Source organism: Mirounga leonina, unplaced genomic scaffold, assembly GCF_011800145.1.
Source record: "Mirounga leonina isolate KUSES-001 unplaced genomic scaffold, KU_Mleo_1.0 Mir_91, whole genome shotgun sequence".
NCBI lineage: Eukaryota > Metazoa > Chordata > Mammalia > Carnivora > Phocidae > Mirounga > Mirounga leonina.
In genome coordinates this window covers 9,701,381-9,728,095 of record NW_023270839.1, presented here as the reverse complement: position 1 = coordinate 9,728,095, position 26,715 = coordinate 9,701,381, and the positions used below count along the sequence as shown (strand labels likewise).

At 38.5% G+C, this 26,715-nt stretch overlaps 1 protein-coding gene, 2 non-coding genes and 2 pseudogenes across 4 annotated transcripts; 1 reads left to right on the top strand and 4 right to left on the bottom strand.

Annotated features, from left to right (window-relative positions):
• Positions 1-257: 257 nt before the first annotated feature.
• Positions 258-2,763, bottom strand: LOC118003514 (annotated as a pseudogene).
• CCNB1IP1 (cyclin B1 interacting protein 1) lies at positions 2,377-11,076 on the bottom strand. 2 transcript variants are annotated; one of them, XM_034993800.1, is made up of 5 exons: positions 11,030-11,076; positions 10,324-10,542; positions 8,935-9,255; positions 5,322-5,655; positions 2,377-3,324 (listed from the first exon to the last, which is right to left on the bottom strand). In XM_034993800.1, the coding sequence occupies exons 2-5, from the start codon at positions 10,342-10,344 to the stop codon at positions 3,122-3,124; spliced, it is 879 nt and encodes a 292-aa protein (XP_034849691.1). In that variant the 5' UTR covers positions 10,345-10,542; positions 11,030-11,076; the 3' UTR covers positions 2,377-3,121. The 2 variants fall into 2 exon arrangements, with proteins under 2 accessions (XP_034849691.1, XP_034849690.1); XM_034993799.1 differs by lacking the exon at positions 11,030-11,076 and having other exon boundaries at positions 10,324-10,970.
• Positions 11,077-15,688: 4,612 nt separating this feature from the next.
• Positions 15,689-15,836, bottom strand: LOC118003789. The gene has a single exon (XR_004677422.1). It is a non-coding gene; the product is annotated as a small nucleolar RNA SNORA79 (small nucleolar RNA).
• A 1,836-nt stretch (positions 15,837-17,672) lies between these two features.
• Positions 17,673-17,749, bottom strand: LOC118003790. The gene has a single exon (XR_004677423.1). It is a non-coding gene; the product is annotated as a small nucleolar RNA SNORD126 (small nucleolar RNA).
• Positions 17,750-22,982: 5,233 nt separating this feature from the next.
• LOC118003513 lies at positions 22,983-23,952 on the top strand (annotated as a pseudogene).
• Positions 23,953-26,715: the final 2,763 nt, after the last annotated feature.

Below are 26,715 nucleotides of genomic sequence, written 5' to 3'. Positions count from 1 at the left end.
CACATTTACTAACCTAGCACCATAATTCCAGTCTTGGGCCATCCCAAGTGGCTGGAAGGAGGAAGGGAAGCGGTGAGCATGTTGGAAAAGGGTAGTTCTTAATTTGTGGCCCATTTGTGCTCTAAGGCAACACAGATCTAGCAGAGAGGAAAATCACTGAGGCTGGAATTTAAAACAAAAGCTTTTGGTTCAGATGGTAAGGAGTCACTCAAGAACGGCAGGATCAGTATATCCAGAAGGCAGTGCTAGAGTCTGCCTCATGAACTAGGGGGTTTCTTCTTGACATCCAAGTTCTTTTAATTTCTACAAGTTTTTTTAGGCAGGTGTGGTATGCCGTAATTCTGAGCCAGATACATTCCAACCACATTGCCAAAAGTACATCCCAGCAGGACCTGGAGCAAGGTTATCTGCTAGGAGGGCCCGAAGCATGGCTAGGAACTGGTTTTCAAGGAAGGGCACTGCTGCAAACCAACTTAACCCAATGCCTGTAGCTCAAAGGCGATTCTCTATAATCACTTTTGAGTTCATAAACTTGTTTCTTTCCCAAATCATGGAAACCTCTAATATTCTCAACTTAATTGCACATATCTTTTTGTTCTATATCTTTCTACTTATACCAAGATTGTACCACCGTCCCCTGCCAAAAAAGGCGGGTTAAGACGGTGTATGCCTGTGTTGTAAGTTTAAAATTTTAAGGGAAATGTAGTACAATGGTAAGGTAATTTGTCTGAATATTTTCCAAACTTGACAGTTATTTTCTATATCAGAGGGATTTCATCATTTTGAACACACTATCTTAATAAATCTGCTCACTCGGGATGGTATCATGAAAGCCATAACTAATAAACTAATAGTATGTCAGGACACTAATAATGCCAACATAATGATAGACTACATCTAGGACCTATAAGAAACAATGACTGTCCCTGTAAAGGGAAATGGGGACCAAGAGTTGTCAGTAGGCAAAGAAAATTCTTTTGCTGGGTACACTTTTGAATTTATCATGTGCACGTACTATTTAAAAATAAACATAATTTTTACATAAAATATTAGTTGCTTCCACATAGACTATCTCTGAAAGATACACAAGATACTGCCAACAGTAGTTGCTTTCAGAAAAATGAAGTGAGTGACTGGGGGACAGGGGTGAAAGCTAGACCTCACTCCATGCCTTTTTACACCTTTTGTATGGTGACATGTGAATATATTAAACTCTTCAATAAGTAACTTTTTCAAAGTAGCATGTAATGTCCTAAGAAATTCTCTTTATTTTTTAATTATAGCTTATTTGTATTTCAAACTGATCCTGTAAACCTAACACAAGAAGCAAAGGCTCAAGGCAGAAATCATGAATACACATAAAATTATTTCCCCACACCATTTTCCAACAAAATTTAAAACTGCGTAGGGAAGAAAAATACTTTGTAAGGTAATCTATAAAATCTGTGTTAACAGCTATGAACTGGGAAGAGATGTTTCAAAACTTTTAAGTCAGCACTTTTCATCCTCTTTCTCAGACACCATTTTAGCTTTGGGATATAGTAAAAAATGTTTCTGAAGAGATTTAATATTCTATACTACTAAGGAAGAAAACATTACTTGCTATCAATTATGTAAAGCAAAGATATTCACTTGTCTTTCTATGACTAAATATAAAATATCCTCAAAAGCTTTCAGTATGACTTTATTAACCCAAATTACAATGGGATTTGGTATTTAGATAATTCTACTGTAATTCTTCTCAAACCAATAAAAATAAATAATGAAATTTAACAGTTAGAAAAGGTTTACAGGATAATTTAATTCAGTCCCTCATTTCCAGATATAGCAATCCCAGAAAAGTTTAAACTCAAACTCACAACCAATGTATGGGAAAAAACATAACTAGATCCCAGATGTTCCACTTCTGCAACCAGTATGCTTTCAAGTCATGCCACTAAGAGGATGTAAAGTAACTGAAAATATTCTTCAAATTTCTTTCTTGGCTCTATGTTTGCTTGTTAGTTTGTTTTTTAAGATTTATTTGAGAGAGCGTGTGCAGGGGAGAAGGGGCGGAGGGAGAGAGTAGACCTGAAGCAGACTCCCCACTGAGCACAGAGCCAGACCCAAGGCTCTATCTCAGGACCCTGAGATCATGACCTGAGCCAAAATCAAGAGTCAGACAGTTAACCGAAGAAATCAAGAGTTGGACACAACCCACTGAGCCACCCAGGTGCCCCAGCTCTACGGTTCAAGTAAGTTATTTGTGATAGTGATCAGAAATGCTACTTAATAAAGGAAAACAAGGAATAAGTCTTTAAAAGTATTTTAATTAATATAATCTCTTGAGATCAATAACATATTGTAAGTTTTCTGTGGTAAGAGTGTATTCCTAAATAAGGCACTTCTGGCAAAAGGGTAAAGTCATTTCATTTTAAAATAAATGCCAAAAAATCACCTTTACAAAATAACTTTATCACTGTGAATCATTTTTAATTAGAAATACAGACAACAAAATTAAAAAATAGAAAAACAGACAACATACAAGCATCAAATTGTATTCTTATTCACCAACATGAGCACACCTCCAAACAAATTAATACAAGGGCAGATACATAAATATATACAAATAAAGGAACGTACCCAAATAACAAGCTATAGATTCACCTGCCATTTCCTGAGACCAAAATCTTCACATAAATATGCTGGCAAATACAGCAAAATATCCATATAAAGGAAAACATATATGCATATATGCATAAATACCAGAACATAAAGTGACATGTAGACATATAACATACGTGCTTATATACATATACATAAACACCTAGTTCAGTCAGAAATAACACAGACAGAAAACAAATGGTGATCTACAAAACAAGCAGTAATACTGTAACCTTTTCATTACTGGTGAAAACTCAACAGTCACAATAAATTTGAGTTTAATATAATGCTCACACTTCAAATGATGGAAACAGAAAAAGAAGCCAGACCCTAAAGCCACTCCTGCTGACACTGAGTTCCTCATAAGTTGAAAATGTAATAGCACACAAAGGTTGGTGATTCTCATCCTAACTAGAATAAAGATTATTTGCTAAACAAGATCACTAAGAGTGAACAGAGAAATATTCTGTAAAGTGAGCTAAATTCTTTTTACTTTAAAGGCCCTGCTAGAGATTTGCTGCTGCTCTAATTCACGACTTGGAGAGGCAAAACTAAAAAAGCTGTTGCTGGGTTCAGGTGCTGTGGGAGACCCCACAAAAAACGGTCTGAAGTGAAAATCTCCATCTCCACCACCCCGATTTCGAACCGGTGTACTGTCCAAAGGAAACTTGGAGTTGTTCCCTAGGAAAAAAAAAGGGAGGAAAAACAAGCATCTATTTCCTTACAGATCTTTAGGAACAAAAACACAAAATTATTTAATAAATATTTTAACAGAACTCAACTCCTATGAGACAGTAAAATATAAACCTAACGTTGGATAAAGAAAAGGGCTATGATGGCTCCCACTCCCTCCCATGACCACAGTACATACCATACTTTCTGCTGTGACGCAGTTTCCAATAGCCATGACCTCATCACCAAAAGTAATTTGACACAATGAAATATGTTTTTAGTAAAGCTAGAACTTACAATTCATAATTTTATTCGTTACCCATGTAATCTACTTTAAGGAATATTCCGTGTGTATAAAACCTTTTATCCCAGGTTCTTTAAGAATAATTTTTCTTTTAAAGATTGCCATAAACACTCTAGAAAATATATGACAACTATGAAAAACTGGCATATACTCATGATCTAAGACCAATTAGAATAACCTTAAGAAAAATCAGACAATAGATCTGATTAAATAAACAGTTAACAACTTCCACCGAGCCATTCTTTGGCTTCTACAAGGTTTTTTTGTTGTTGTTAAGATTTTATTTATTTATTTGACAGAGAGAGACACAGTGAGAGAGGGAACACAAGCAGGGGGAGTGGGAGAGGGAGAAGCAGACTTCCCGTGGAGCAGGGAGCCCAATGTGGGGCTCGATCCCAGGACCCTGGGATCATGACCTGAGCCGAAGGCAGACGCTTAACGACTGAGCCACCCAGGCGCCCCTGGCTTCTACAAGCTTTAAAGGGAACATGTAACTAAAGGAGAATGCAGACTATACCTGCTTCAAGCCAACAACTGTAGCAAGAGGTGAAAGTAAAAAGGTAAGTGTACATAAAGAGTGGAACAGGAAAGAACTAGTGAATATGAAAGAAATCAAAATAAATGTGGATCGTAACAAGGAAAAAATATCTACAATGTTAATATACAGTAACACTTTGATTGACTAAATTATAATTATGACTAACTGAAAATTAAGCAAAAACTTGTTTTTGTTTCAATTCTTCTATATGATACACCTCATCTCATTACTTCCCGCCCTTTCTAGGACATCTCCTCCCCCGCTAAATCTTTTTCCTCAGCCTATAATTCAAAAAAACATATATTTAGGAAAATCACGCACAAGAAACCTCACTTTTTTATATGCCAAAAATAATTTATATTAATAGCATAGCAAAAATCTATTGGATTCTGTTATATTAAGAGTAGTATAAAGAGGAGAACTCAGGAAGACATATGAGACTCATTGCATTTGCCAAAGCACCTAGAGAGCAAAAAAGAAGTGGTATCTTCCTAGATTGTACACTTCCAGAAGGCAGGAATCTTATCTGGATAATCCTTATATTCTCATTGCCTAGGATTATGTCTAGCAGCCTAGCACATGAAATATGTTTGATAAATATTTGATAAAAAATTGAAACAACCAAACAACCAACAATAACTTAAGAACTGTGCCATGTGAAAGAAACTGAACATGGCCTTCTTGAGGAAGGAAATGGTCGTATGGGCTCTGGAGACAGTTTTGTGACCTTGACCAATTTACTTAAACTTTCGGTGACTTAGTTTTCTCATCTGTAAAATAAGGATAATAATAACTACATCACAAAGTTTTGAAAAATAACAGGAATATGTGTAAAATTGTAACAGTGCCTAGCACTTAGTAAGGAATCAACAAATGGCAGCTAATACTCTTATTACCCCAAGGAAGTAGCTTTTCACTTAAAGTACCAATCTGCAAACTTTTATTTTGGAGAGATTTATTCTCTGTTTACATTGAAGATGTACCTTCACCACAAGCGAATAAAATAGATAAAAAGCAAAGATGTACATGTTGAGACATGGATGAAGAATCTGAAGCCTATACCACTCTAGGCCTGTGGAGTCTCCACTGACTTCCTGGAACTGTGCAGAACACAATGTGAAAGATTTAAAGAACACTTATTGGATATTACATGTCCCTTCTTACCTGATGGAAAGCCAAAAACACCACATTGTGCAATCATGGATGGTTCAAGGGTACTTTCCTGGTTAGCAATAGTGATGTTTCGCAGCCTAAGGCTATCATAGAGGCCTTGGAGCTTTTGATACTGACGATTTCGCTCCATAAGTTTCTCAGAGATGTCACTGAACTTTTTCTTATATTCTTCTAGCACTTTCTTCATGGAGGTGACCTCCCCCTTCATAGAGGTCAATTCTACATCCTTACTCTGTATTTGCTGAGTATATATCTTCTCCATCTGTTTCAGATGGCCCTCAGCCTTGCTGAAATTATACTCTTGATAGAGACGCTCCTGATGTACCTGTCCCCACAAAAAGATTTTTAAGTTATATATTGTAAAACTTTAAATGCAAAAGAAAAAGAAAGACTTACACTGGGATGTTATTAATTTAACATTTAGAACCAAGTTAAGCACATCAAAAACTAATGATGTAATGTATGGTGATTAACATAACAATAAAAAATTAAAAAAAAAAAAAGAACCAGGTTAAGCAAACTAGATGTACAATAGGATGGTTATTATAGAAAATAATACACTGTGTCACTAACTGCATAGGAAAACATTCTGGAGGAATACTCTCAAACTACTATCATTATACTAACAAAAGAAGTATTTGTCTAACCTTAACAAGTGACGTGGAATCTTAAGGTTTTTAAGAAATAATTTCATATTTCAAGTAATCCACACTGTGGAGAACAGATTGTAAGATAGCCTCCAATTATCCCTGCCTCCTTGTACTTAGATCCTCCCCCTGAATGTGGACAGAAACTGTGACTAGAATACAGGAAAAATGACAGGATGCTGCTTCATGAGTACATTACATAAGACTATAAAGTCTGCCTGAGTAGCACATTCTCTCTCTTGCTGGCTTTGTAGAAGCAAGTAGCCATGTTGCAAAGGGCAACAAGGCAAGTAACTGAGAGCAGCTTTTGGGCAATAGCCAGCAAAATACTGAGGTCACATTGAATCTAAACATAGACTGTACAACCTTCACCAAAATTAACTCAATATGAATCACAGACCTAAATGTAAACATAAAACTATAAGATTCCTATAAAATAACAGAGGAGCAAATCAATGATCTTCGGTTTGATGGTGACTTTTTATTTTTATTTTTATTTATTTATTTTTTTTTAAGATTTTATTTATTTATTTGAGAGAGAGAGAGAATAAGAGACAGAGAGCATGAGAGGGAGGAGGGTCAGAGGGAGAAGCAGACTCCCTGCCAAGCAGGGAGCCCGATGCGGGACTCGATCCCGGGACTCCAGGATCATGACCTGAGCCGAAGGCAGTCGCTTAACCACTGAGCCACCCAGGCGCCCTGATGGTGACTTTTTAGATGCAACACCAGCAAGCACAATCTACAAAAGAAAGAATTGATAAGCTAGACTTCATTAAAATTAAAAATTTCTGCTCTGCAAAAGACAATGTCAAGAGAATAAAAAGACAAGCCATAGACTGAGAGAAAATATTTGTGGGGCACCTGGGTGGCTCAGTTGGTTAAGCGACTGCCTTCGGCTCAGGTCATGGTCTGGGATCGAGCCCCGCATCAGGCTCCCTGCTCAGCGGGAAGCCTGCTTCTCCCTCTCCCACTCCCCCTGCTTGTGTTCTCTCTCTCGCTGTGTCTCTCTCTGTCAAATAAATAAAATCTTAAAAAAAAAAAAAAAATTGTAAAAGACGTTATCTCATAAAAGAATGTTATCCAAAACATACAAAGAACTCTTAGAACTCAACAATAAAAAAAAGGCCAATTTAAAAATCATACTAATAAAAGATAACTGAAAAAAGAAAATTTCTTGTAACATCTGAGTTAAATACATAGAGAATTCTTAACAAATCAGTAAGAAAAAAAAACCTATAGCAACTGAAATAAGCAAATTGAAACAGGCAATGCATAAAAGAAAAATACATGAAAAAAATACAAGAAAATGTTTTCATCTAAAAGTCATCCAAGAAAGGCATATTTAAAGAATAATGAGATTCTTGGAGGGGGAAACGAACCATGAGAGACTATGGACTCTAAGAAGCAAACTGAGGGTTCTAGAGGGGAGGGGGATGGGGGGATGGGTTAGCCTGATGATGGGTATTAAAGAAGCACGTACTAAATGGAGCACTGGGTGTTATATGCAAACAATGAATCATGGAACACTACATCAAAAACTAATGATGTAATGTATGGTGATTAACATAACATAAAAAAAAGAATAATGAGATTCTACTTTACTCATATCTAATTGGTGAGTACAAAGTATGAGAATCAAGCACCTTCATACACTTAAGGGAACAAAAAATGATAGGCCCCAGGCCTAACTGGAGGGCAATTTTAAAATACTGTCATTTTGGGGGTGCCTGGCTGGCTCAAAGCATGCAATTCTTGATCTTGGGGTTGTGAGTTCAAGCCCCACATTGGGTATAGAGATTACATAAAATGAAATCTTTAAAAAATAAATAAAAAATAAAATACTGCAACTTTTAATTTTTTTTTTTTTTGAGAGAGAAAGAGAAGAGCACACATGGGAGGGGCAGAGGGAGAGGGAGAGAGAGAATCTTAAGCAGGCTCCACACTCAGCTTGGAGCTGGACTCAGGGCTTGATCTCACAATCCTGAGACCATGACCTGAACTGAAATCAAGAGTCAGATGCTTAACTGACTGAGCCACCAGGCATCCCAAAATACTGCAATTTTTACAACTTTGAAATGTATTCAGCCACTTTCAGGAATTTAATCTTAGCAACTTTTTTTATAACTTGAAAATAAATTATGATGCAATACAATTATTCAAATTATGATTATAGAATAGCTAATTTAAAAATATGTAATAAAATATTCATAATAAGCATAATGTCAGCTTTAACTGATATTACCCTTACTTTTGGACAAAACATATATTTATACACAGAAAAAGTCCAGTAATACACATATGAAAATATCAACAATGATCTCTAAGTTATGGAATTATAGTTCATTTTTTATTTTCCTTCTTTTGGATTTCCAAAAATAAACCTATTTCTTTAACAAAAAAAAAACACATTTATTGGGATGCCTGGGTGGCTCAGTCAGTTCAGCGTCTGCCTTTGGCTCAGGTCATGATCCTAGGGTCCTAGGATCCAGTCCCAAATTGGGCTCCCTGCTTGGCAGGGAGTCTGCTTCTCCCTCTGCCCCTCCCCACTGCTTGTGCGCTCTCTCTCTCACACACACTCTCTCTCACATAAATAAATAAATAAATAAATAAATAAATAAATAAATAAATCTTTTTTAAAAATTATTTAAAAGAATGTTTTCTATATATTCATAAAAAATGAGGGATGCTTGGGTGGCTCAGTCGGTCAGGTGTCTGCCTTCATCTCAGGTCATGATCCCAGGGTCCTGGGATTGAGTCCCACATCGGGCTCCCTGGTCAGCAAGGAACCTGCTTCTCCCTCTGCCTGCCGCTCCCCCTGCTTGTGTGCTCTCACTCTCTGACAAATAAAAATAAAATCTTGTAAAAAAATGAATACAAACACAATGAAGGAAAAACATTAGAAGCTTCCACATATGCCTCAAATCATACTCTCCAGAAAACCTAGCCTAAGCACTAACCTGATACGTCCAGAAGGCCAGTGCACGGGAGCTAATGTCCAACACAATCTCTGGTCGAAGTCCTGCCAATACCATGGCTTTATATTCCTCTGATGGACTGAGTTCTGTGCGCACAATGTCTAGCTTTCCAGAAAGGGTACTATTGCAGGCAGGGCAGATAGCTGGTGAACGACTAAACTCACCACTGCCATGCTGATCACAGAAGATGTGAGAGCAGGCAGTGACCCACGCATAACCAGAGAGTTTGAGGCGACACTTGCGATAGTTACAAAGCAGCATGTCTTCACACAAAGACATAACAGAGATTGAAGTCTGCAGATGCTGAAAAGAATCCCAATAAGGGGTAAATGAAAAGGTCAAATAAGTCATATTTCAATGAAAATGAAATAGAACATGTTTTCATTTTATTATGATAAAATAATGTATTTTATTGTTTGTATTTATTATAATCAACATATTATATAGGTTTCAGTCACTCAACAATATTAACTGTGCTCCCTTGTGTAAACCCATAGAAAGCCCATGAAAAAAAATTTTAAAGAAAAAATTAAAGACACAAGTGGTCCAAATCTTACTAAAGCCAAAAATAATATGTACATGGAAAATAAAGCTTAGGAACATTTACAAAGTACAAATAAAAATTAATTACTGCCTTCTGCCGTTCCTCAATACCTAAACAAAAAAGCCAAATTTACTACCATCCATAGTTTGCTAGAATATTTTAGTACCACTTCTCACACTTGGCAGATATAAGCCCAGGCACCAATTTCAGCCATTCTTTAGTGAAAAGTGTTCTTTAAGTTACTTTTTAGCTTTTTCATATACACTGATTTCTCAGATTCTTTACCTGTGTTGCCTTACCTAAAAAAAGAGTAGTAATCTGATAGTATTAAATGGAAAATAATTTAATTCATCCAAGCAAATGACCATTATGAAACCTGAAAATCTGTACAAAAGCTGATTTATTTTATCATCAAATAATTCACCTATTAATATAAATACTATTGAATGCTATACTCTCAGTAAAAGTTTGTAAAACTAAATAAATACTTTTAAGTAAATAAATACTCTTAAGTTATTTTTCAATATAGTGTCCACGCTCACTAGTTTTACTAACCCAAACTGGACAGCAATATTCTGGATATACCAAAATCATATATTGTATGAAATAACTGTGACGCACCAATTATACACCAAGGAAAATATTCATATTTAACACATTTATTAACCAACAAATTCTGTCAAGAATGCTGCCTTGATCAAAAAAAAAAAAAAATGTTGCCTTGGTCACAGGGGTCCATGAGGACGCTCTGACATCTTTACCCCAAAGTACCCACTGAGTTAGTCTCCAAGGGTAAATGGCAGCAGGAGTTATAAGGCCTATTTTACCTCCAGCAGGATAACAGGCATAGGAGAAGCAGAAGAGCTGGGAAGTTTTAAAGCTGAGAACTTTCTTAGGCAGAGCGGGAGGTGCAGCTAATTCCAAATTTTCCACGACTGGGGGAAAGAGCCAATTCGGTGAATTGTCCCAAGTTACCGAGGGCCGAGTTTTGGGGAATTAGACTCACGGAAACTTCACTCTGGAGTTCTTGGCCTGCTTTCTGCACTCTACAGAGAAAATAACAATAATAATACAAATAAAATATCTAACCTGAGGCGCGCAGAAAAAGCGCGGGAAAACGCCGTTGCCTCCACAACTCTAGCACTACACTAGCGAGGATTCGCCGTGCCTCTCCAGTAAGACACAGAACGCATGCGCGGGGTGGCCCTGGAGCCTGCCGGGTGGCGGTCACAGGGCTTCCGGCCGCTCAGGATCCTGGGACCCGTCAGGCTGTGGCACCTGGACTCAGGCGCATATCCCCACGCACGCGCGTCTCAGGCGCTGTGAGGGCGTGCGTCCCACTGAGCGTGGTCCAGGTTTCCCACTTGGGAGCCCCATGGATACTGTCTCGGAGTGCCTTTTACTGCCCTCAACTGGCACAAAAGTAACATCCTAGGCTATCCTGGGTGTAACATTTGAGGTCAGTCTCCTGAGTAAGAGCAGGACGGGGAGTGGGACAGTTGAGAAGCTAACAGGGCCGGCTTGTGCCCCTACCTGAGTACACGCAGGTGTCGTGTTTGTCCTGGGAACCCTTGGGGAGGACCGGCGGGGCAGCGCAGACTTGCTAAGTAGTTTCAGGAAAAAGTCCCAGAAATTTGAGATACCTGTAATTGGATAGCTATCACCTCCATGTTGAGGTAGATTCTGCCATTTTATTTTTCTAATCCATCTTGATAAAGACACCTTTCTAGCTTTTACACATCCTCTAGATACATTTAAAGAAAACAGAACTTTTTCTTGGTTTAGAGTCTGTGTTACAACATTCATTACAGCGCCTGTAATGAAGCGAGAGGATCGATCGGGTGTCAGCTTTTTTGAGGTGCTCTGCCTGTGTGTTCTCCTGGACCTACTTGTCATTGTTTAAATGTTTGTGCCTGTTTTACCCTAATGCTCTTACCCGTCACTTTCTTTTCTGTTCTTTGTAAACTGTGTGATTTTCTGCTCAATCTATAGGAGTCTGTTAGAATCATATTAGAAACTAAGCTGAGGAGGGCTTGAGGGGTCCTTGGAATACAAGCCTTAATGCTGTCTTTTGTGGCCGGCCACCTGTCCACGTGTGACCCCATTGTGAATTAGTAACAGACACAATCCAATGAATCAGCAACACAATGGACACCAAAGCCCTGCAAACCCCTTTCTGGGTAGTGAATCTCTAATACTAACCCATTCTTCTTCAAACAAAAACCTATCCTAACTAAACAACTTTCTGCTAGTTTTCTGTCTACTTGCAGCTTGTTCACAGTAATTAGAAAGGGTCATCTTGACCTTTGTATGCATTTCCTAAAACGTCGTTAGAGTTTAGAGTGGTAACTTAATTCCAGTGGTACAAATTGGATTCAAACAAAACTGGGGGTTCGTGTGTAAACCCCTAACATCTATTTTGGCTATCTGAGCCTTTTGTGCATTTTCTGATTTTAACAATGCCAAATGTAGTACAACAAAGGAATACAATCTCAAAGTTAGAAAACACAAAGCATTCAAATTCAGCCAGTACCTAACTTTGCGATCTAACTTAAACCTTTGTACTGCAATATGATCTCTTCCTGCTTCATCATTAAGACCACTGATTCCCCAAACCTTAGTGTTCCCCGCACGATTTTCCCACCAGATCAGTTTCAAATTTCCAACCCATTTGGCTAAAAGCCTGTAGGAGTAACATATATACATATACATATATATATGTATATGTATGTATACTTTTTTTTTGCCAACACGTTTTGCCAGATAGAATAAAAGGGGGCAGGGTGCTACAAAGTCTTAATATCCCAGTAATCTGGAACACCAGGAACTGAACTAACCCGCTTCTCAGTGGCACTGTGTCCTCTCCTGTTACGGCATAAACAAACCTTTCAAGGGCTCTTTTCTAGAGTGCTCCTGGGGATGAGATTACTGAAAACAATCAAGGCTGAGATACAAAGATCCATCCACCAAAAAGAACTTTTTTTTTTTAATTTTGGTTTTTATTATTAAATATCAAGCATACAAAAAATGTGTGAAGAATGACCATCACTCAGCTTTAATAAACTGAAATCCTTCTCACATATGATATTTTTCAAATGAAGGAACACATTACAATTACAGCTGAAGCCTCCTGATTTTCCTCCTACCTCTCCAGAGGTAAACAAGCCAGATTTTGGTATTTATCACTCTCATGGATGCTTTTATATTTTTAGTATATATGTATACATCCATCTTGTTTTGCATGTCCTAAAACTACTAAACCTTATCATACAGCACCTATCAATACACCATTTCATTAACCTATTTTTGAGATGTAGTCAAGTTAATACACCTATCTTGCACTGATTCATTTTAACAGCCAAATACTACAAATATACCACAATTTATCCATTCTTCTAAAGGACATTTCTTCCAGGTTTTTACAATTAAAATCAATACTGCAATAAACTTTCTGTACATGTCTCCTTGAGTACACATGATAAGAATTCCTATAAAATATAATACCTAGAGACTGGGTTCGTGTCTAATCAACTTCAAATAAATTTCACTGCCACCAGCAAAGATGAGATCACATTGCTTTACACTCAGCAACATACGGAAGTGTCAATTTTTTGTTTTGTTTTGTTTTCATTTTTGCCCTTATGATGACAGTGAAATGGTATCTGAATGTTGTTTTAATGTGCAATTCTTTGATTACTAGTAAGATTAAGCATCTTTTCAGGTGAATGACTACTCAGGGATTCTCAGCAGTGAATTAACTCTTTCAGATCCTTTGATCATTTTCTAGATTTATATGGAATCCTTTGTTGGTTACATGGCATGCAAATCTAAGTTTGAATTTTAGTGTACACAAATTTATCAATCTTTCTTTTTTGTGTTTATGTCTATTCCAATGTCATCATATTCCTTGTTTTTCTATAGGTTTAAAGTTTTGCTTTTCATTTATAGATCTTTAATCCATTCTTCCTAATGTAAGGGTCTGAATAAAATCTGACTGTACAATTTGTGCTTACACATCACTTATACCATTTAATTACAGGTTATTTCACTTTCAAAAATGATTTTTTTATCATAAAGTTTAATATTGATCTTATGTAGATATTCTAAGTACCTATCAGTTATATTATTTATATACCACATTTCTCTAAGAATTTCAAGATAGCAATTTCTCCTATTATCATTGAATCTTAGAATGTTAGCATGCTCTAGGGGTGCCTGGGTGGCTCAGTCGTTAGGCGTCTGCCTTCGGCTCAGGTCATAATCCCAAGGTCCTGGGATCGAGCCCCGCATTGGGCTCCCTGCTCGGCGGGAAGCCTGCTTCTCCCTCTCCCACTCCCCCTGCTTGTGTTCCCTCTCTCACTGTGTCTCTCTCTGTCAAATAAATAAATAAAATCTTTAAAAAAAAAAAAAATGTTAGCATGATCTACTCTAAAACTAATTTGATACTTATATTCATTTTAATAGAAGAATCTTAATCTAAAAAATCGGTTTCAAATTCTAACAGAAGTTATTATAGTGACATGCCATCTGTATAATTCTAATATAAGCATGAGAATTAAATCATATTTCAAAATGCAGGGATATGTACCAGACTTCCAATATTTGAATTTGTATTTTGTATATCCTTTGCTTGTAAAATATACCCTCAAGGATATAACTATACTATGTAAGCAAAAAAATTTCTGAAGTATAATTTAGCCAAAACAATTGAAAATATTTCAACATTATAAACATAAAGCAGAAATGACTTTTTAACCATACCTGAGTGGTATGTAAAACTTAAATCAATGATAAATGTCCAACAGGGCTATAAAATGCTCATAATAAAAGATTTCCTATTAAATATCAGTAAACTTTTATATAATTATTCCTCACATACCCAGGTTGTTTTGGTAGCCATTTGTCATTGACTCTTAATGGATCAAGCATGATAATTAGGTATCAAGAGTTTAATTTTTTTTAAGATTTTATTTTTTAAATAATCTCTACACCCAACATAGGGCTTGAACTCAGAACCCCAAGATCAAGAGTTGCATACTTTACCACTGAGCTATCCAGGCTCCCCAAATATTAAGTGTTTTAAGTAGACTTCCTGGTACCCAGATAGTTTAATGTACCTTTATATACAATTTCCACCAGAGTCAAAATTGAAGTCCCAATTATTACATGTAAATAAATGTCTTGGGGCGCCTGGGTGGCTCAGTTGGTTAAGCGTCTGCCTTCAGCTCAGGTCATGATCCCAGGGTCCTGGGATCGAGCCCCGCATCGGGCTCCCTGCTCAGCGGGAAGCCTGCTTCTCCCTCCCCCACTCCCCCTGCTTATGTTCCCTCTCTCACTGTGTCTCTCTCTGTCAAATAAATAAATAAAATCTTTAAAAATATATATATAGGGGCGCCTGGGTGGCTCAGTCGTTAAGCGTCTGCCTTCGGCTCAGGTCATGATCCCAGGGTCCTGGGATCGAGCCCCACATCGGGCTCCAAGCTCGGTGGGAAGCCGCTTCTCCCTCTCCCACTCCCCCTGCTCGTGTTCCCTCTCTCACTGTCTCTCTCTCTGTGTCAAATAAATAAATAAATAAAAGTCTTGCTGAAATGCCATCAAAATAGTTGCCATTTTCCAGGGACTTAAAAAAAAAAAATTTTAATGGAGGTTTCAACTCACTTCACATATTTTTTAGTATCTATTCTGGGCCAGGCATATAGATAAGGAAGTTTTCCTGCTTTCATGGAGTTTACAATCTAGCAGAGAATCTAGGAATGATAAAAGCAAATATTTTACTCCTTCCTTTGGTGCCTCTTATATTTTTGCAAGTTGATTCTATAAACCATTTCTGGTGAGAAAAGTCAGCTTCCATCTTTAATTTGAAGAATCATCTACCTTCATGCTGGAAAGAAAAAGATATTTTTAATACTAACTTGAAATGTATAAACAGCTACTCAGTAGAAAACTGATCAATAGAAACTCATCAGTAGAAAACTGATTAAACCACTTGATATTTAATGACTTCAGAGTATAATGTTTCAGTAACTCTCAGAATCAGTTTACTAGACCTCTTTCTTTCATGGTCCTAGGTCAGTGCTATTCAAATACTTTTGTAGTCAAAGGGGTTTCTAAAAACTATATCCTCATGTTTTCATATTAGTTTTATTTTTCAATCACAGGTACATTCTTATCTAGATTCACCACCTGCTTTGTAATTGTATGACTCCGCAAAAATCAGAAGACACTAACGGATGGCCAACCCACCCAAATGGTGCCCTGAGTGAAGACAAGTCAGCTTTGATATATGATGGACTAAAATCCCACTACCTAAGGCTCCAAGCAGTGAGAGGAACAGCCATCAAAATTTATCTCCAACCATTTTAATAAATGCTTTAAGGAACATTTATAAAAATAAAGCTATCAAGTCACTTTTTTTTTTTAAGATTTTATTTATTTGAGAGAGAGAACATGAGGTGGGGAGGGTCAGAGGGAGAAGCAGACTCCCCACTGAGCAGGGCACCCAATGCGGGGCTCGATCCCAGGACCCTGGGATCATGACCTGAGCCGAAGGCAGACATTTAACGACTGAGCCACCCAGGTACCCTCAAGTCACTCTGAAAAGGAATCACTACATCTAAATTTTTAAGTCAACTAAGAGCTAGAAGAACCAGCTAGAGAGACAAAACCAGCTAGAGAGACAAAATGAGGAATAAGATGATAAATAAATTGATGCCAAAACAAGATCAATCAACTAAAGAAATGTTATTGGAACAGTTATATAGAGATACACACTATAGTCCTTATCACCATAGTTTGCCTAACTCTAGAACTAAATTAGGCTTTGTGTGCTGGAGATAAACATAATGAGGTATAGGCCAATTGGCATAAAGATTCATATAAGCAAAAACTGCACAGGGACTTTGATGATACAACAGCTAACATCTTTTGAGTGATTACCATATGCTTAAACAATGTTCTAAGCCCATGCACTTATTATCTAATCTTCAAAGTCAAATCCTATTCTTTTGAATCCAGTACTATTATTCTCATCTTCTAAGATACAAGGACACTAAGAGACTGAGATGTTAAGAAACCTGCTAAGGTTACAGAGCTGATTAAGTGACAAAGGATGGGTTTGAACCCAGTCTGACTCCAGAATCCATGTATAACTATTATACTAAGCAACCTCTCAACATCTTTAATTGCCTTTTTTAAAAAATAAAAATTTTTGTAGCAACTTAGCAGCTGGCCATGAAACCATAAAGCCGAATTTTCAAAGATTCATATGTATGTCAAAGCTTCTAAGCCTTACCATAAAACAAAAATGTTGTCATCATCTATTGTATATCCAGGACTTAGAGCACCCAAGAATTCCAGGCTGGGAAAGAAGTGAGACTCAGATCTAGTTTTGGTCTCCTGAAACTTCATTTCTGCAAAAGACACAGCCAAAACTAAAAACTATTTCAAATGCTGATGTTACTTTGAATTATTTGCATTTCCTGTATTTCTTCCTCATATGTACCCCATTCTCTGCTGAAACATGCAAGCACAGGTAAAGAATAGAAGCCTGTTCCGTGTAGGTTCAATTATACAATACATGAATATAATAAACTCAGAAAATACAGGTTAACAAGATCACACTTAGAATGCAATTCTAGAGACAATAATCCCTGGTATTTGAGTATATCCTGTCAGATAATTTCTGAAGTAAACATAAGTATATGAAAATATTTAACCATAAAAAGGATTGCACATACTGCTCTATAACTTGTTTTTAATGTATCATAAATACCCTTCCATTTCAAGAAAGATAAACCTCTATCATAACTTTTAAATGACTATATAGTGTCACATTTTATGATCTTGACAAAATTGACTTAACCAACTCTGGGATTCTCTTAATCCTACATATAGATTAATAAAATAGTGGTAAGTTTAAAACAGCCAAGGAAAGTGGTTGACAGAATTATACCAGTTATCAGTGCTTTTTCTGTAGTGTTTGAATGTTTAGATTAAGGATTCCTGACCCTGGTTCTACCTATCTCAAGAAGATACCACAAAGATCAAAGCACAACAAAGTGTTGTAGTGTCCAGATCCATAATTCAAATATTTAAAAGAACTACCTGGGACTGGAGGCTAGAATCCAGTAAGAATTCCAAGAAGCAGAATTCAACTCCAGGCGTTTGCCCTAGCTTTAGTCTGCTCAGAGCATGTGTTTAATCAGGGTGATCAGCTGAAACACGGACTTAACATGCATTTCATCATGGCAAACTGAAAATGACTGATGAAGGGCAAACCACCACCAGCTCCTCATCGCTAAACCAAGCAAACCCTCTTAAGGTTAGAACTAAGGCTTTTTTAAACTACCAAATTCCAGCCACAAAGAGCACCAGGCCCCAAAACTTAGTAAGTGATTAAAAATCCAAATGAAGTAAAAACAGTTTTCTTTTATACTTACCTCTGGTATCAAATGAATCAGCTTCTATCAAGGAATTAGTTGAACATGATCTACCAACTACCTAAGCATCATCTTTCCAGATGTATCATCTCTGGAAAATAAAAAGTAAGTAAGTAAATAAAGGTGATGATTACACGACTTGAATGCACACCAGCCTCCTCCCAAGTCATACCCTATAGCCTCAAGGAAAATTAACCTCAAGGAAAACTTCATTCTTTATATGAACCTCCAGTCAGTAATATAAATTGACCCATTTATTTGGAGAACATCATGAAATGCCCAAACTCAATATCACATTAGGGTAGGTCTTCTTACATAAGATCAGCTTTTTGTATAAAGTTAAAAGTTTGGGGGCATCTGCCTCCAGCTCAGGTCATGATCCCAGGGTCCTGGGATGGAGCCCCACATTGGGCTCCCTGCTCAGCGGGGAGTTTGCTTCTCCCTCTCCCTGTGCACACCCCCCCCCCACCCCGCACCCCTGCTCATGCTCTCTCTCTCAAATGAACAAATAAAATCTTTAAAAATAAATAAATAAATAAATTTAAAAGTTTGGGTAAAACTAGACAGTAAGTCTAACCAAACTCTGACAATAAGAGAACAGGTACGGAAAGGAAAGGAGCCGTGTCCTGCCTGCAACCAGAGCTTGACAGCCATGGGAAAAATTCAATGATATGGGGAATAAGTGGCATGGGATACTGCCAACCTCTCCAAGTCCGCAGTATGTTTAACTACAGAAAACCCTTGGTTACAAGGGTCATCAAATTCACAAAATCCTTAAAAAAAAAAAAAAAAAAAAAAAAAAGGAAAGAGCCAGGAACTCGTAAGATAAGTAAAAAGGTAATCTGGGGCCCCTGGCTGGCTCAGTTGGCAGAACGTGCAACTCTATCGCAAGGTTTTGAGTTCAAGCCCCACCTTCGGCGTGGAGTCTACTTTAAAAAAAAAATGAGAAGGTAATCCAAAATAGTTAACATTTTTTTCAAAGCATGTTTCCATTTCATTTCAGCCAATGCTGACTGTATTTAACCTTTACTCTTGGTAAAAATTTATCACAATAAACTAAAGAAAACTTCCTCTGACATAGAAAAATTGAATTAGTATCATTTGGCACCCAAGTTGGCCACAAGATGGCAATATAAGAAAAAGCATAATTGCCTCTTCCAACACTTGAGTGTAGTAATCTAACTTTTAGGTGAAACAGGCTGGACACAAAATTCATCACTGCAGGCAACCTTCAGACTATTCCCTGTTCACCAGATTACTAACTAGAAAATTTCTTATATTGCATTTAATGATAATTTAAAACTTACTAACTAAAAATATTAGTTATATAGACATTGGGGAGGGTATGTGCTATGGTGAGCCCTATGAATTGTGTAAGACTGTTGAATCACAGATCTGTACCTCTGAAACAAATAATGCAATATATGTTAAAAAAAAAAAAAAAAAAAAGAACATAGTAGGAAGGGAAAAATGATGAGGGGAAATCGGAGGGGGAGACGAACCATGAGAGACTATGGACTCTGAGAAACAAACTGCGGGTTCTAGAGGGGAGAGGGTGGGGGGATGGGTTAGCCTGGTGATGGGTATTAAAGAGGGCACGTTCTGCATGGAGCACTGGGTGTTATACGCAAACAATGAATCATGGAACACTACATCAAAAATTAATGATGTAATGTATGGTGAGTAACATAATAAAAAAAACGAAATAAAATAAATTTTAAAATATATTAGTTATACTTTTATCAAGTTCCTTTCAATGCAGCAACGTGAAGATTTAAAAATGTATAACCTCAGATAAAATCTAGCTAGAAAGACAAGATTCATGAAAATTAATGTCCATGGGGAGTATCAAATGAGCAATAGAGCAAGCTATGCTAAGAAGAATAATCACTGGGGGGCGCCTGAGGGGCTCAGTCATTGGGCGTCTGTCTTCAGCTCAGGTCCTGATCCCAGAATCCTGGGATCGAGCCCCTCATCAGGCTCCCTCCTCCGCGGGAAGCCTGCTTCTCCCTCTCCCACTCCCCCTGTTTGTGTTCCCTCTCTCGCTGTGTCTCTCTCTGTCAAATAAATAAATAAAATCTTAAAAAAAAAAAAAAGAAGAAGAAGAATCACTGGTCACAGAAGTCTTCATGAAGAAAAAAGGTACAGGTCTTGAATGAGCCTTAAAATTGCACTTAAAATAATACCACATTGTATAGTTAAAAGTTGCTAAGAGAGATCTTAAAAGTTCTCCTCACAAGAAAAAAAATTGCAGGGGCACCTGAGTGGCTCAGTCAGTTAAGCGTCTGCCTTCAGCTCAGGTCATGATCCCAGGGTCCTGGGATCGAGTCCCACATAGTGGGGGCCCACTTCTCCCTCTCCCTCTGCCTGCCGCTCCTCCTGCCTGTGCTCTCCCTCTCTCTGGGTCAAATAAATAAAATCTTAAAAAAAAAAGAAAAGAAAAAAATTGCATTGTCTAATAGGTAACACCACATTCAGCCGTTAAATTTAAATTAAAAATTAAATTCTTCAGTCACACCAATCACATTGTAATTGCTCGGTAGCCACAGGTGGCTAATGGCTACCATACTGAACAATACAAAACATGTACAAATGTAGAAAAACATTTCCATCATCACAGAAAGTTCTGTTGGACAGCAGCACCTTAAAGGATGGGTATGACTAAAATACACTGACAGAAAGGAAGTAGTAGCTACCATTCTTGAAAATTCCTACTATCTATCAAGAACTGTAAAAAACATCTCACTCAAACTTGACAATCCCATATTTACAGGGAAATTTGAGGCTCGGAGAAGTTAAATAAATTTCCCAAGGTCACCTAGCTATTAAGAGCTAGGAGCAGGGCGCCTGGGTGGCTCAGTCGTTGGGCGTCTGCCTTCGGCTCAGGTCATGATCCCAGGGTCCTGGGATCGAGCCCCACATCGGGCTCCCTGCTCCACTGGAAGCCTGCTTCTCCCTCTCCCACTCCCCCTGCTTGTGTTCCCTCTCTCGCTGTGTCTCTCTCTGTCAAATAAATAAATAAAAATCTTAAAAAAAAAAAAAAAAAGAGCTAGGATTTAAATCCAGTTCTGTGAAAACTCCCAATTTTCACCTCACCACGCCACTTCCTACATGAAATAAGAGGCAGAGCCACAGAAGATGGTTTGCTGTAGCACATAATGAGAATGCTATTGTGGCACAGTAGGTCAGAAGGAAACTGAGGTGTTTTAAGTACCTAAGACATATAATCAAAGTGTTATTTTAACCCCTGTCCTATAGTTGAATAATACTCCACTTTGTAAGATGTTTTCAGATGGGCAGCATATTAGATTAACCAAGGGAACACAGACAGGAAGTAAGACTTGAAGTTCAGGGTTTCTACAGCTTTAACAATGTCTACCTCAAAACTCCATGATCCAAGTATTCCCTACAGGAGAATATATGTATATAAAGGTGCAACTTCTCTATTTGAATCATCTCACAAACAACCTAGATTGTAAAAGTTCTGGTCTCTGTATCGTTGGCACATAACCTAAAGTTTAGGACATAAATCCTGATGTTAAACACAGGATACCTTTCCCAATACATGATGCTCCCTGCAGGACTCTGGCTATGCTTCAGCAAACGTCATTCTACCATGTGAAGGCCATTTCATATTTACTGAGCATTTAGGGAGCTTAAGTAAATAATTTGTAAATTCCCCCGTGAACTATCAATGACCCATGCATTTTGTTCCTTGTAAGAAATAAATGCTTCTAAATGTTGGTGCTCATGGCCAAAACGTACATTTTACGTTATGTGAATAGGTGCTTCATAAAGGCCTGATACTAACTACAAATTGATTAATACCAAATCATCTGATGCTTCTGTTTTAAGATTACTACTGCTCAGTTTTACACTGTTCCATGCCAATAACTCAGTGCCTACTCTGTGCCTAGCATTATGGGATACAACAGTAACTCAAAGAACCTATCTTTTTTAGATAGAAAAGACACATAGACATGGGACATAGAGAACACTTTAAGGCCTAGCTTAGTCAAAGTTCAAGTACTTGCTTTATGGTCCCATCAGTCTTTAACCATTCCTACTGAGAATGTCCAGATCCAAGCCCACTTGATTGTTAGGGCATCTACAGCAGATGTTACAGATGCTTTCACAGTGCCACTTCTGGACTGGCAGCCAGGGGTCTGAAGACCCAGGCCTTCCTTCCTCCATGGATTCCATCTTCAACCTGAAACAAAAGGAAAACAATACAAAACTTCATATAGGAAGTAAATGCTTAACTGTCACTTGGCATGGCTCTCTTTTAGGGATAGCTCTTTAAGACGCTGCTATCAGAACAGATTCCAAGTTTTGCTTCCCACTCACTGTCAGCTACTTTAGAAATAGTGATTGTTTTGGGGCGCCTGGGGGGCTCAGACAGTTAAGCGTCTGCCTTCGGCTCAGGTCATGATCCCAGGATCTTGGGTTCGAGTCCTACATTGGTCTCCCTGCTGAGTGGGGAGCCCGCCCCTCCTTCTCCCTCTGCCTGCTGCTATCCCTGCTTGTGCTCTCTCTCTCCCGTCAAATAAATAAAAAAATCTTAAAAAAAAAGAAAAAGAAAAAGAAATAGTGATTGTTTTTAACCTCTCAGAGCATATAGAAAATAAAAGTGGGGAGTTCAGGAACATAGACCAACCATCCAGCTCATACCAAGAGCCCCAGTCTCATTGCTGGTGTAACAAATGAAAATACAGTACCTAAGGGCTTTGCATCAAAACAGCAGGAAAGAATAACTTGAAATCAGAATACAGGAGGCAATAAAACTGCTACTCTGGTAACCTGACATTTTATCTGTTTCGTAATACTTGGTCTATCTCAGAATTTATAAAGCACTTTCTATATTTACCTCATTTTGCAAGTACTATGTCATCTCCATTCTATAGGTCTGCAAGCAAGGTTTGGAGTCTAAATGGCAGGCAGCTTAGTGGTTAAGATAATGGATTTTGAAGTCAGACAAAACTGGATTTGAATCTTGACTCCCCCACATATTTTCAACTTCTCTAAGCTTCTGATTCCCTTTCTGAAAAATGAAGACAAATATCACCTACCTCTTAGGACCCTTGGGAAGATTAAATGAGGTAAAATAAACATAAAATACTTTGCACAGTAGCTGGCATGTAGTTAAATATTTAATGTGTTGTTTCTATTATTAAGTGTCCAAGCTCACCCAGCTAATGAATAGGAATACAGAATCCTGTCTAACAATTTCACTTTTCACAATAATCTTGAAGCCAAGAAAGACATTCAGATTCCCTCATAAGGCCCTTCCAAATGCAAGATACTCCTAACGGAAAACTAGATGATTTTAGCCTTTTTTTTTTTTTAAGATTTTATTTATTTATTTGACAGAGAGAGAGTGCATGAGCAGGGAGAGGAGCAGAGGCAGAGGGAGAAGCAGACTCCCCGCTGAGCAGGGAGCCCGATGCGGGGCTCGATCCCAGGACTCTGGGATCACGACCTGAGCTGAAGGCAGACGCTTAACCGACTGAGCCACCCAGGCACCCGCTTTCAGCCTTTTTAAGAGTTAAAAAAAGACGCCGGCTGGAAGCCGGAGGAGCCGCACCTCCCGAACGGCCCCTCTGGCCAGCCCAGCACCTCAGATGAGAGCGGCGCCTAGACCAGCGCCAGCAGCGGCTCCACCAGCTGCTGTCGGCTCACCTGCTGCTGCGCCCGCCCCGGCAGCCAGGTCTCGTAGCCCAGATGGCAACCACTGCAGCTGGCGTGGCTCTGGGCTCTGCTGTCGGGCACATGATAGGTCATGCCATCACTGGGGGCTTCGGTGGAGGAGGCAATGCTGAGCCTTCAAGGCCTGACATCACTCACCAGGAGCCTCAGGGAACTCAGCCAGCACACTAGCAGTTTGGCCCATGCTACTATGAGATGAAACAGTTTCTGGAGTGTGCCCAGAACCAGGGTGACCTGAAGCTTTGTGAAGGTTTCAGCGAGGTGCTGAAGCAGTGCAGATTTGCAAATAGATTAGCCTAATCAAGAAGTTCAAATTGAAGATATGGAAAATCATCTCTCATGACCAAGTTAATTTAGCATAAAAATATATTGGGCACCTGGGTGGCTCAGATGGTTAAGCGTCTGCCTTCGGCTCAGGTCATGATCTCAGGGTCCTGGAATCGAGTCCCGCATCGGGCTCCCTGCTCCTTGGGAGCCTGCTTCTCCCTCTGCCTCTCTCTGTCTCTCATGAATAAATAAATAAAATCTTTAAAAAATATACATATATATATATATAATTGATGGTGAATATATAAAGTGTAAAACCACCAGTTAAGCCTCTCCTTCATCATTAAATATAGCTTTCCTCAGAACTGGAATGAAAAAGGTTGTTCTTACTATATAGAAGTTCATTGAGATGGTTTGAATTTGGGGTTGGGCAGATGTTTGTGTGCCTCCTTAAATCACCTTTTGTGATGCTCTCATTTATGAATTAATTAGAATAAAGTGATTTTCTCAAAAAAAAAAAAGACTTAAAAAAATAGGGGCACCTGGGTGGTTCAGTCGTTAAGTGTCTGCCTTCAGCTCAGGTCACGATCCCAGGGTCCTGGGATCGAGCCCCACATCAGGCTCGCTGCTCAGCGGAAAGCCTGCTTCTCCCTCTCCCGCTCCCCCTGCTTGTGTTCCCTCTCTCTGTCAAATAAATAAATAAATAAAATCTTAAAAAAAATATATATATATATAGCTTTGGTGGGATTCCCAGCAGCTTTTGTTTTGCATGTTTACATCCTAAAAAACATTTCCATTTTCCCCAACTTAATGCTAAAATATAGTTTACCCACTCAACACCATAATTTCAGAAAGATATCCAACACACATTTTGCTAAGTAAACACTGGAAACATGCCCCTTCTGCCCTTGGTGAATACAAAAACCATGTGGTTTCTCTGGTTCATGCTGCCATTCCTTCTCAACATTAAATACAAGTCCACAGCAAAATAAACCATCCCTTAAACTTAAGTGGGCAAAGATATGTTCACATAAAAGCCATCAGCGCGGTTTTGCTTTTGATAGAAAATCCTTTATTGCTCAATCAAGACATTTATGGTGTTGGTTGGTTTCTGGTCATCACTGTGCACAAAATAAATATAAGTAACAGGAAGCACTGCATGTTTAGAGTCCTTATAAATATATCAAAAACCACCTGAACTGTCGTATGTAACAACTGATTTATATACACGGTTATTCATTGTGGGGGCAACAACAAGACTGTAAACTACCTAAATGTTGACCAATAAAGGTTAAATAAATTATGGTATGCACATACATTAGATTACTGTAAAACCATTATAAAGAACGTGGATGGGGGCGCCTGGGTAGCTCAGTCGGTTAAGGGTCTGCCTTCAGCTACATACCTTCCAGTCAAGATCCCGGAGTTCTGGGATCAAGCCCTCATCAGGCTCTCAGCTCAGCGGGGAGCCTGCTTCTCTCTCTCCTGCTCCCCTTCCCGCTCCCCCTGTTTGTGCTCTCTATCAAATAAATAAAATCTTTAAAAAAAAAAAAAAAGAATGTGGATATTCTTTATTTATTCATTTGGAAATCCTAAGTGGTAAAAGTTAGATAACTGGTAGAGTATGGAAAGAAGACAGGAGGGTGAAATACATGTATTTGCTTATACTTACATAAAATAGCTCAGAAAGGACACACAAGAAACTGTTAATGCTGTTGGGAGCATGGGGAATTAGGTGGCCTAGACTTCGTGATACACGCTTTGATCCCTTTTTAATTTTGAACCATGTGAATGTATTATTTTCAAAAGATAACATTAACAATAAAACTTGAGAATTATAAGGATTATGGTAAGTCGACAACTGTCTATTACCACATTCCATCCACTAGTTTATTTCTTTCACACCTTGGGCCTGTATGAATAACGAACACCTACATTATATTCAAACTGATGTAGATCAAGGAGGAAAATAGGAATCCATTTACACTCAAGGTCACTAGGCAAAACTTTTTATAAGAAAAAAGATATCCAAAATAAATGTAGTGTTTACTTCTAGAAGGTATCTAACATTTGATATAATACCTGGCCTTCGTATATTCTGATTTTCAAAAGCGGAGCCTCATAATGGTTCACTCACTCACCCAAGGTCACTGGAAGAGTAAACTGTGGTGCTAGTACTTGATTTAGGCTTGTCCTGGGCTAAGGCCCGATTTCTACTTTAGTATAGGCTTTTTAGGGCACCCTCACTACAGTGGTGACATTAAAATTGGGAGCTCCTCTTAGGGCTCGGTAAAATCAAACTTCAGGGGTTGCTGCCGAGGCTCACTAAGAAAGCTGGAATGCTCTGAGCAAAGACCAGGGCAAAGACAACGTTTGCTACAGGTCCTGCAATCCCATCAAGGACCTGGGCCCTGCAGACACGACAGAAGTAAAGTGTACTGGTCTGAAACTCCTCCCAAGGTCTACCCTCTTACCCAGGGAGATAGAAGTCAAAACAGCACTGGGATAATAACAATACCTTTCCCTCCAAGCAAAATGAATCCAGGCGATTTCCAGGAACACGGGCACTCTATACATGAAGCAGAGTCTATTGTTTCTGGGTCACCGGGTCTCGGGGAAGGAAGGCAGACCCAGGGCTGCAGAGGCCACGTGGAAATAAGCCAGGCAGAGCATTTCCCTGCCTCCCCCCAGTCGCCACACAGCTGAAATTAATCACCTTGTGACTCACACATACTCCAATGCTTGCTTGAAATAAAGGCCTGCCATCAGAATACAGGGTTCAAATGGAAGAGAAATTCAGAACAGGGA